Source organism: Micropterus salmoides, unplaced genomic scaffold (genome assembly GCF_014851395.1).
Source record: "Micropterus salmoides isolate LMB-PRFRI ecotype aquatic unplaced genomic scaffold, ASM1485139v1 Ms_hic_scaffold_13, whole genome shotgun sequence".
Classification (NCBI taxonomy): Eukaryota; Metazoa; Chordata; class Actinopteri; order Centrarchiformes; family Centrarchidae; genus Micropterus; species Micropterus salmoides.
The window spans coordinates 7,220,398-7,232,533 of record NW_024040374.1 but is presented as its reverse complement, the minus strand read 5'-3'; the positions used below and the strand labels follow the sequence as shown (position 1 = coordinate 7,232,533).

At 38.2% G+C, this 12,136-nt stretch overlaps 1 protein-coding gene across 1 annotated transcript in view; it reads right to left on the bottom strand.

Annotated features, from left to right (window-relative positions):
• Positions 1-60: 60 nt before the first annotated feature.
• LOC119900379 (collagen alpha-1(XXIV) chain) overlaps positions 61-12,136 on the bottom strand; it is a 92,348-nt gene continuing 80,272 nt past the window's right edge. Inside the window, exons 47-60 of the mRNA XM_038715258.1 lie at positions 11,677-11,784; positions 8,305-8,412; positions 8,051-8,158; positions 6,684-6,737; positions 6,491-6,553; positions 6,121-6,174; positions 5,845-5,880; positions 4,855-4,890; positions 4,427-4,453; positions 3,455-3,520; positions 3,094-3,262; positions 2,832-2,941; positions 1,832-2,068; positions 61-1,477 (exon numbers count right to left, since the gene is read on the bottom strand). Coding sequence (XP_038571186.1) covers positions 1,331-1,477; positions 1,832-2,068; positions 2,832-2,941; positions 3,094-3,262; positions 3,455-3,520; positions 4,427-4,453; positions 4,855-4,890; positions 5,845-5,880; positions 6,121-6,174; positions 6,491-6,553; positions 6,684-6,737; positions 8,051-8,158; positions 8,305-8,412; positions 11,677-11,784 — 1,323 coding nt within the window. The 3' untranslated portion in view covers positions 61-1,330. The remainder of the gene's footprint in view (positions 1,478-1,831; positions 2,069-2,831; positions 2,942-3,093; positions 3,263-3,454; positions 3,521-4,426; positions 4,454-4,854; positions 4,891-5,844; positions 5,881-6,120; positions 6,175-6,490; positions 6,554-6,683; positions 6,738-8,050; positions 8,159-8,304; positions 8,413-11,676; positions 11,785-12,136) is intronic.

Here is a 12,136-nt window from a genome sequence, read left to right as displayed (position 1 = left end):
GACTCATTTGGTCGCAACATACAGGACTTTAACTGTTTCAAAAAAAAAAATACACAACCATTTGTGGATAAAATGTTCCATTTATTTGTTTGTCAACTTATTTATTATTTACACATTTGCATAACTTAAGATTAATGATGACTGTGTTGTCTGTGTATTCTGACTCTGGCCTTCTATAGCTGCCAGTCCACCTAACCACCACTGAATGAACTGAAATAAGAGTATGATAAACATACAGTCACAGGTGTGAACACACACACACACACACACCTTTTAAACATAAATACTTCTTCAGACTGAGTTGTGATTGACCAAATAGTTCTCTGAGAGTATAACTTACTGTGGTACAGTAATGTGAACAAAAAACAAAAAGGATATAAATAAACAAACAGTATGCTGTCAATATATACACAGGAAATGTAAAAACTCACTGATGACTCATTCTTTGTTGCAGCACCAATGATAGGTTTCCCCTGAAGAGCCTACCACATAGAAGGAAAAGCTACAAAAAATATGTAGTGTATCAAAAAATGGTTCATAAATTAGAAATGACCAAATCAAAATAAGTACTTATACAACATAACAAATCTTGATGTAACCGGTACATACAACACACAGGCAAAAAAAGAGACTAACTTTAGCACATTAACATTGCTAAGAACATTAGCAACTATTCGAGAAAGCAAATGAGCAGGTAGAGGTAGAGCACCATCTGTCAAGATGTACAGGTCCAACTGGGCAGGACCAAAGACAAAAATATCATGAAAACAATGTAAATTATAGCCTTTGAAAGAAAATGAAATATTTAAAGCAGTCACACATTATCCACATGCTATTGCACTCATAAAAACCTTTAGTTAGACAGTGCTCCTATGTAAGGGCCTGAAACGCTCCTTCGGGTTAGGCCTTGCCTCTGGGAGTGTTTGGGGGTGATGGGTGAAAAAGAGGTGTGAGTTTTGGGAGTTTGGATAGGCTGCTGCTTAGTGAGGCCCTACCCTGCAATCAGGGAGTAATTTCTGTCCATATACAGCCAACCTAAGCACCGTTTGACTAACAATTATTGACACAACATACTTTAAACAATTATTGATAAATATCGGTATACACTGTTCTCCTTTGGCCATCTTGGCCTGTATGTTCCACAGAGATTGAGTTCTTCCATGTAGATCTGACATTGGGCAGTTGTTGCTCTGACGGATCCCATTAACAGTTTCCAAGGAACATGACAAACTCTGATGGACACATGCTCTTTGGTAGGCAGCCATTTTTTTGTAGAAGCCTTGCATTTTAGTAGTTCGTGTAAATAGGTTACAGGACGGGGATATTGGTGTCAGAAAAAGCAGACTGGACCGATTTCTATATGCCGCTGACTATTGGGCTGTGATGTGGGGAATTCCTGTATGTCTACAATAGGTAGCTGACGACTGTCCTGAGTATGGAAGAAGAAATGTGACTGGTGCCAGCTACCATCTTGGATCTGAAAGAAGAACGGTGGAGGAGAGAAAAAAAGAAAGAAACATTATTCAAGTGAGTCACCAAATACAGTTACAGAATATGTTTGAAAATGTATTTCAAATTATAAATAAAAATAAGTCTAATAAATAAACTTAATATAACTAGTTTCTTAAGCATAAAAAGAGATCTATGGTGGAATTTTCTGCTGTGAAATAGTCTCCATTCTATGCTGTATCCTTCATTTAATTAATTCAAAGTTTAAAGACCAAGACAACGGATCAAAAACCACATCAAGTTTTTAAATCTGTTTCATCCTACTTCATGTAGACCTGAGCGAAAAGAATTTACGGAATCAGTCCTCTGTCCTGCTCATCACCTTGCACTCATCTTGTAGCACATGTGGTTCAAGTACTGTGTCTTTTTCAAACATCTGTTTATTCCAGCCACGAAATCGAAATGTGGTGTTCTCTTGCACTATGGATCCAGTGGAGCTGAAGTTGTCTGTGGTTCCGTAGGGAGGATCATTTAGGCAGTGGACTGTTATGCTGTGGCTGGCCTCAGTACTCATTAAATGTAGAAACTTCATTTGGACTCTCCCTTCACCAAACACCATCTGTGGTGGAGAAAAACAGAAGTGTCATCAGTCTGCCATCATTATCACAATAAACTTGCAATGTTTTAAAAACTGTAATACAACTTCCTACAGTGTCTCGTTTATTAAAGTAAAGGGCAATAAAGAGTTTTATTGCAGTTTCTAGTTACATAAATTGAAGCATTGAGGGTGTAATTATGTAAAAGTTTGAAATATCAGCCGATAACTGCACTCATGAGGCTGATATATCCTCCTAAATGAGATCTAATCTAATACCATTACTGGCTAGCTCCAAACATATGTTGTTATACTGTAGAGAATAATACAGTTGAATGACGTCACTTCTGACAAGGTGACACCCACTCTCCCATAACACACCAGTCACGTTCTGAAATCTACAGCATAACCCAATGTATTTTTTTATTTCATTCATTAATAACAATTCCATCTAAAACAAGACGTTACTGGCAAAGATAACCATCAATATTAGATTGTACTCTGCATGGAATAATGGAATTATACATGACTTTTAGTTCTAATATAGGCATTATTTATCTGCCGACTTGCTCTCTAAATATCGGCATCGACCATTAGTTGAAAGGTTCACAGAATCAACTGATGTGGATAGAGGCGGGAATCACAGAGCACATACTGTATCTGTCCCCACCATCCAAAACATAGGACAATAATGACTATGTCTAGTTATTTAGGCTTCAATAACATAAGGGTTCAAACAGCATTTTATCTGGCACCATCAACGATATGTTTACCACTTCACTGTTACCTTATTTGAGGCCACTGGATATAAACAGGTCTGTCCTCCTGCAGTAAAGTTACAGAAGACCTTGAAGGCATCTGAGGTACAGCCCAAGTTTGGATCAATCCAGAACCAACCTGAAAGTCCCCAAATAGAAAGAGAAAACAGGGATTTTATAAAAGGAATGCAATATATGCAATATATTTGCAATATATATGCAATATATATCTACAAATGCTGTAAGTCTTGTAAGAGAAAATATCATATGAATAAATGATGAACCTCTCACCATCATTAAGCTTGTGATGACAGTCAAGCAGATCTTTACAGACACGAGCCGGATTCTCCCGTGTGCCCAGAGGCTTTCTGATGCTCTCAATTATGCTGCTTAGGTAATGTAGAGTCTTAAGTATCTCAGTATTCTGGTCTGGCAGGCTCATCTCCGTGTTTTGGAAACTCTGGTTAAGAATGTGAAAGACACAACTGTTAAACTCCAACATTAAGTGCCTCCATTAAAGTTACAATACCAACAGCAATTGCTAAACAGAATTTGCAAAGAACTTTGCAATAGATGTTTAAACAAATCTGCCTATTTATCTGCCATCCATCCAGCATTCCCTGTCCACTGAGTGAGTGTATTAGTGCCTTACCTCCGTCCTGAGCGCAGCATTAGAGTCAGATAGACCGTAGACTGCTAAGTCATCATATATATGCCTCTGTGGATTCAAAATCAACACATTCAGTTTAATGAAAACATAACACATTCAGTGCCCTGTTCATTACTGAAATATTTTATTCCATAGGCTTATTAACAATGTGCCAGTTTTGATACACGCCCAGTTTATAGTGAAAACTTTAACAGAATAATACCAGAGAAAATCTGTAAAATAAGTCTTGCATCAATAAACCTTCACATTCCTGACTTCAGTAGGGGGAAGAATAACACATTCCACGCAAGCATAAACACTACAGTTATCACTTAATGTGTGTAAACAAAAAAGGCATCTATACAGTGTTTTTTCTGGGTTCTTAGAATCGTTCAAACAGGAAAAGGTCATTCAGCTACACTTTATCCAGAACTAATAACGGATAAGAGATGTGAGGAGACTTTCTATCACAGTGCCAGAGAAGGCTAATCATTGATCTCCTCTGCCAATGCGACTAAACAAACTTACAAGTGTTCTTTTTAACATGTCTTATCACTGAAATGGATGATTTGTTGGCTCATCTATCGTTTAGCAAATAAGTCCACAAAAATGCTTGCCTTGGCTCTATTACATCCTGGCCTTGCTCTGCTGTCAAGAGAAATGGCTGCTATCACTTTTCTCTATTTCTCTGAAAAGTCTATTGCAGTTTGGACAGTCACAAAGCTTGGGATAACAGGGTTACTCTACAGCCAGACTGAGATTAAAACATACAACAGGATTAAGATACAGGGTTTAGTCAAATGTAAAATATATATTTTACATATATTTTTTTTATTAATTTCCCAAGAGCCTGACAATTTTCTCTGCAACTTTATCGTCTAAATCTTACGCCTTTTACAAGAAACTCAAAAACAGGACTCCTGCCTTCTAGCTGATCCTGTCCGGCTGTCTACATGAGTGACATGAAGCACTTACTGTTGGACCTGGAGCACCAGGAGGTCCCTAAGGGGTGAATGAAGGAGCAGACATAATTAGTGACAGTGAAAAATTATCCCATTGCGGCTGTGGTCAGTTCACTTTTTGGTAAACCATGTCTGTGTCAGTGGGCTCTGTAGATACACTATAGGGAGGGAATAGTCTTTTAGTATTAGTAATAATGTAGTAATAGTATATATATAAAAGAGATTATGTCCATTTGGCAATGCCACTAGTATTTCCAATTTGTCCTATATGCAGAGAATTTATACATTCTGGCCCAACATTTAAAAGGTCTGACTAGACCGACTGAATCAAAATGAGCAATGTCAAAGAAATGTCACAGAACTTTACATTTATTAAGTATGTTACATATATAGTGTATTTGTAGTATAAAGCTGAAACGTGATGGTGAGGTTAACACTTACTCTAGGTCCTGGACTTCCCTGTGGTCCTTGAGGCCCCTGAAAGTGTGAGACACATTGAAAGTCAGTGTTAAAATGGCTAAAAGGATGCATACATTATGTATTCTTTTTGTCCCGTTTGCTCTGGCAGCCTCTAAACTAGTAACAAGTACAGCATCACAATGAGCAGAATGGGACTGATCCATTTTCTCCCTTCTCCTTTCTCTGTGATACTGTGACAAAGAGTAGTAGGAATCTGACTGTGACCACAGTGGTTACTTACTGCCCCCTCTGGTTGACTGTTCTATAGTAGCTGGCTGGGGCACCTGGACTTTATTAAGTCTGTTGGTCGGGTTTCAGGTTGTTCACGTCTATATATGTGAGAGTATGCACGTATTTGACATCACCAGTGTTTGAGAAAAGGCTAAAATTACACAGTCTGTGTGTGTGGGTGGCTGTGTAAATTACAGAGGCATTTAAGCTGATCTGAGAATCTTACTACAGTTTGCATTATAGACTGCGAGTAGGGATATAGAAGTGAAAACGCAGCTCGCACTTTGGTTTGCCACGCTAACGTTTTAACGAGGCATTTCCTCAACGGTGCTTACACAAGATGATCTGAGAGTAGTGTAAGGCCCCACAGCGGATAGAGTACCACATACTTTCACTATGACTCTGCTAGAGATCTGCATAGAGATCTGCTGTGATGTTAGGATAGTCATATAAACAAGTCTACCACTAAACCCCAGCTAGCTTTCATGCATCTTAAACACAGTCTTTGTCACATACAGTAGGTCCTGTTTTACACCCACAATGTGCTTTGAGGTGGCGCCATGATAACTGGCCCAACAATTCTTTCTCAAGAAGGAATTTTAAAGTCTCACACTTCAGTGAAGTATAATCATGATACAATCACACAGTATTAACAGCATGTAATCAGACATACTATAAATCATTTTCAGATAATAAGCCTGAAAGACTTTTCAGTGTTTGACCACTTAAATCAGATCTTACCATTTCACCATTGATTCCCTTTGGACCCCTTGGCCCCTGTGCAAAAGAAAAGTAACAAAATGAAAACATACAGAGCATTGTATCTCAATCTGCATTCTACATTAACTTGAATTAGTACATGGCCAGTTAACAGACTGGTTTTATTGCTTCCACTGTGTAAACATCTTTCTCAGTTCCACATAATTTGCTGATTATTGTCTTGTGATTGCCTTGTCGATATATAATTCTCATTACACACACACACACAAACACACACACACACACGCAGACACCTACAGGTTTTCCCATTGGGCCCATCATTCCTTCAGGGCCTACAGGTCCAGTGAATCCCTGAAACAAACAGCAGAGTTGAGGGTGGATAAAAAAGTCTGTATGAATTGACACATTCTGCTGTGAGACTGTTAAGAAGGTAGTTACGATGTATCGCACAAGACTTCAGGTTGTCCTAAGTAATTACAACAAAAAGTGTGTGTAGTCTACATCCTGTTTGTATCTTCACATAAGCTTAGTTACACAACTGGTGTACTGTACACATACTTCTAAATCTATTATTTCTTTCCATATTATTCCAGGGGTTTGACTCTCAGCAGTCCATCAAAAGAAAGCACAGTGGTATGCCTACTGTTTCTATTTTTATTAAGCTTACCAGATTACCCATTGGGCCTTTAGGGCCAGGGAAGCCTTTCAATCCCAAATCACCATTTGGCCCCTGTTTGAAGGAAAAAGAGGTCTTGTCACTCCCTCCCTGTCATTAGACAGAGACAATATACTTTGGGACATTTATCATACAATTATCATCTTTTATACTCTATCTCTTCGTTAGCTACTCAGTCTCGTACCATTGGCCCTGGAAAGCCCTGTAAACCGACCATTCCCCGATCTCCAGATTCCCCCTACAGGCAAAAAAGACAATAACATCATAGCAATAATGGAGCCTTGTCTTTCTCATACTGTCATTGTGACATTTAGTATGCATTTGACAAACACATCATATAATAAGAAAGGGTACACAGAATGTGCGTATATGGTTTTTAAATGATTTGATTTTTGTGTGATTTTCATCCCATTTTATACCTACAGCTCCAGACAAAGTAGGAACACAGTAAGTCGCCCTTTTGAAAATATCCTTTCAAAAGAACTGGGGCACACACAAGGCTCTTTGTCTGGATATACTGTAGCCCCAGCCCACATTCACACATCCTCTTAGAAACACACACTGTAGGGTTAGGTGTCTGTACCCTATTCTGTGCATGAGCACTGTCTGTCGTCCAGGGTGGCAAACATTTTGTTTGTACAGCCAGTCATCTAGATCCTCTAGACAGCTCTGCTTTCGGACGAACGACTGAGACAGAGAAACTCTATTAACTGAAAAGTGTAAAGTGATCTGACCCAAGGGCCCGAGTCTGCTCTCTGTTTCACGAGCATCAATGGAGAAAACTAGCGGAGGGAGGGGAGAGCAAAGGATTGAATGTTGTTTCTTTTTCTTCTGCTTTGAGGAGTTACATAAGTTAAGTGGACCACCTCTTTTTCAGGTCTCTGGAGTGTGAGGATCTTACATAACTTGGCCTTAACAGGCAGAATGTTTCCATTCCTGGTCTCGCCCAGATAATTTGTTACTCCACTCAGGGTGGAAAAGTGTCAGACACACGCAATTCAAACCCCACCACAGATTGGATACCTAAACCCCTGAAGCTATATTTAGAGAGGTATTAAAGAATGCCCATATGCTTATAAAACCCTCTTTTAACAAGAACATTCATAGGGATGGTATCAATTTAAAAAGAACAATGTAGTGATCTACTGTGTTATGACTTAAAAAAGTGTGAAATACATTTGAAAGGCCATTAAAGAAAATATATTAAGCTGAGGATCAAACAAAAAAACATCAGGAGTAGAATAGAAGAACAGAGTAGAACAGAAAACATTCACATCAAAAGGAGGATTGTTCACATAATATGTCTTGTTATCTAATCTAAGCAGTACATTGTGTGAATAGTACTTGTACTTGATGCAACTTGATGTTGTGGCACAGTTTAGTTAATACTGTATGTGTGAATGCCAATGCCAATATCCCTATAAAATAAGCCTGAGAATTTCCATAGTATCTACAACATGGTTATTGTTACACAATTATTCCTGGCCATGGAAACAAACTTTCATTTATTTAATTATTATAAATTTTTCACAAATGCCTATATATACTCACTGGTTGCCCTTTGGGTCCCGGGTCACCTTTCCTGCCCTGGTCACCTGTAGCCCCCTCCATGCCTTTGATTCCTGAGGCTCCTCTGTCCCCTGGCAGGCCTGGTTCTCCCTGAAGAACAAAGGTCAGAAGTTAAAATTGTTAGTAGAACTTGGAGAATGTCCTTCACTACAGACATTTTTGTTCTGTCAGGACAGACTGAAACAATTTAGAAATAATTTTTGTAGGTCAGTTTTTATTGATTTTATTGTATTCACCTTCTGACCAAGTGGTCCTCTTTCTCCAGGTAGTCCAGGAAGTCCAACCTCTCCTCTGGGGCCTGGACGTCCAGCAGTTCCCTCCAGTCCCACCAAGCCTCTCTGACCCTGAATGCACACAATAATTTGTGTTAAAAGAAATTGTGTCAATGTGAATTCAAAATGTTGAATAAAGAGTATCATTGTATTAAAATATAGCTTTGTATTACGAAAAATATAAGAAATGATTTCCCCCCTAATTCTTTAAATATTCTGGAACCTGCATTGTTTACATCCATGTCCACAGCTAGCATTATTCTTCTGTGCAGCAGAATAGCGTGAAACCATCTGCAGTATGTGTGTGTACTTGTAGTACTCCATAGCACTACTAGTGGTAAAGAAAACTCCACATGGTATCTTAAAGGTTCATTTGAGGTTAAAATCTCATGAAGACTTATAATGTTGGTAAACAAAAAAGCACACATGGATGTTATGAAGAGGATAATGTAAATTTGGATGTTTCTTGCATTAAAAGGTAGCTCTTAAACAGCTAATACTCTTCTGAGCAGGAAGGATTTCAACAGTTAATTTATGGTAAATAGGCAAACAATTATAAACCAGCTGTATGGTTCTTTAAACAAGGAAAATAAAACATACATTGTAATGACCTTTAAAAACTGAAATTTAAATTTTAATAAAGGTGGTTATTTGTTTGATGATGAATACCTGGACATATTCATTTGAGGGAATAACACTAATACAACTATGTGTATGTGCAGGGTATCTCAATGAAAAACAGCTAGCAAATTCGTGGACTATATAATGACAGTAATTCATTAATGAAATTATTTTCAATGTGCAATTTCAATATTTATTTCAATATATCCAAACACATGTCTAAATTTGTTGTTTAGTCACAGATAAAGTGACTACAGTAAACCACAGTGCTGATGTCTGCTGGCCTTTTACTTTTTGACCGCATGCTCCCAAAGTGTACCCATAAAACTGACTCCATGTCACTGAGTTGCTTTCTCACACCGCAGACCACAGCGGTTTCCTGCTCCATCAGCAGTGTGGTGAGGCAGAAGGGAGCGAGTGATATTAGAATAACACACTGCGTAGGTTGTCGCCTCACATTCGGCTTATGGTCCTCAAACACAGTGAGAAGAACGCATAAATTAGGAAGCAGGTTTGAATTACACTGTTGTAAGTTCACTGGGTGAACCCCCAACCTGCAGGTGCTGTAAAGAACTTGCATAAGAAAATGCCACTGCCACTCAGCTTAATAACATCACTCAGAGATTTAATTAAGTCTAACCCATCCAACCCTCACATGCACAGTGAGCTTTTATATTATTATGATTATAGTTTGATTTCAGAGGATGACTCTACTGCATTTCTTTCTTGTTGCTCAACGCTATTACACTGCCCAAAAAAAGCACAAATGCTCCAAATCCAAGTATTTCCCTTTCACTGTGCAAACGCATCCAACTGGCAACTTGAATGGAAATTAATATGCAATAGATAATGAGGAAAACAATGAATAAGAAGATAATTCACAATCACTATGGGAAAAATGACTAACAAGGACAAAGAGGATGAGGGCTATTCTGCGGGGACTCTGCTGCCTGCCAGCAGAGGCAGAAGGAAACCATATTACAGTATCTTTCCCACTATGAAAGCACATGGTGTGAAATTGAAGACCTCTTCTGCAGAGACAGCCTCATATGCTTTGTAGTAAAAGCACATAAGAACTCTTGACTACTGAAGCATGCTGTTGGCTCAAGGAAACCTGCTATCTCCAAAAACAGCTCGCATATAAGAAAAAGTATCTGTGAATAAAATAAAGCCTATTTTTAACATTTACAGCAAGTATCAAATTATATAAAGCATTTTGTGTGATTTAGGAGCCGTAGATTATGAGACTCACTCTGCTAGTGAGAAACTGTATAATTTCTGTGGCCAAAATTAGACTTACTAGACATTTACACAACAACATTGTGGATATGAAAGCCAGACAGAAAGGATTTGGCTTTCCAACTCTTGGCTGAAAAGGACAAGACATTCATGCATGAAATCCAAATCCACTCTGGCTGCACACTTATTTGGATAAACCCACTGTGTCGCAACCAAAAGAAGCCAATCAAATCAAACAAGGCATTTAATGATTAGTCAGTCTCAACCGTATCTCTGAAAACTTAAATCTCTAAACTACAGATGGTAACAGCTGAAGGAAAGCTTTGGACACTCAGATGCAGTCAAAGAAAACCCCTGTGTGGTACAAGTTAGCATGAATGTAGTGCAGTATATATGGTGTTTTCTGAGGTAGACTAATGCAACTAAGAACAAAAAACAAAACTGTTTAAGTTGTCTGCAGCTGCATTTTCACTTCTACTTGGACTATTGATTGTTTTTAGCTGATAATACTGAACTTATTCCACCGGTCCACATGCTGTATGCAATATTCACAGAGCTTTATCATTGTCTATATTTAGCATACAGATATATTTAGTCAATCTGTATGCTTGTTGAATGAATGTGGCAAAAGACGATGAATCTGTGGAGATAAAAAGGAAAAGATGAGGAGGGTGTATCACTGGCTTCTTTCCTAAAAATAAATGTAGCACTAAGAACAACAAAACAAACATCCTCGTGATAGTCCAGTCAAATGCAAGTAAATATTCTGAGCAACAATGTTGCAACAATGAGACGTAACATTTAACTGGGTTCCTGTGTGCGTAAGTGTCAGCTTCATAGTCAGCTACGTAACTATAAAATTTGAACCCCACCTCCAAAATTCTACATTTTGACTGATCACTTCTGTTGTAGCTCACTTAAAATCAGTGAGCTTTGCCTTTTATATAATTAACAAATGTATAATTGACTAAATGGGCAAGCAACTCAACTAACTTTATACTTAAACCTAGTTAGCATTTGCTATAATACTAATTGCCCTTAAGCAGGCCAAAGTTCCTTTAACAAAGTGAGATGAGCTACCATGAAAAGAGCAACATGACACCAACATAAGAAATTATGGGGGTCCAGGAACATTCTGGATATATTCTGCATAAAAACAAGATGAATAGACCTAGTTGTGTGAAGGAAGATCCAGTATGATGCATTAATTACTTTTGTGCATTCTCATATTCACATATTGACAGAAGTTGCCGTTATAACCCAGTATTCCTGTCTTCGGTGAGAGGGAGGGATTTGATTTAAGTGAAGATAATAACAAAATGTCATATGATTCTCCGTGTCTAATTGAAGTAAAAATGGAAAAGAAAGAAACCCCATTCATTTATATGTTCATGATTTTCTTTACATTCCTTATTACTTCAGAATAAATCACAATGAATCATAAATTAGTAGCTAATTTAAACTATATAAAATTACCTGTCGTCCTTGTTTTCCTGGTAATCCTGGTAAGCCAATCAGCCCCGGGGGACCATCCGGCCCTGGGTAACCCTCCATTCCCACGGGTCCAGATAAGCCACTTGGCCCCTGGAGAATTTCCATAACAGGGACAATGTCACTCAATCTCAGTCTCGGCCTGGGGGTAATTTGCAGATTTACCATGAGCACCATATCACTATTCTTATCATACCAGGTTTCTACCCCCTGATTCTTCCTCTGAAAGATAAATAGATGCATTCCTGCAGACCTCAGCCAAACAATATTTGCCAGCACCCTATTACAGATCAATTAAGTTATATATCAAAATATTAGACACTTAAAGGAAAGTTTAGAGCAACTTAAAGCACATTGATTGACTGTACAGTAAAACTAAATCCAATTAGTTTCCACCAATCTGAAATTCTTACAAGGTTAACCTTGAGAATCAAGTGTTGTTTGT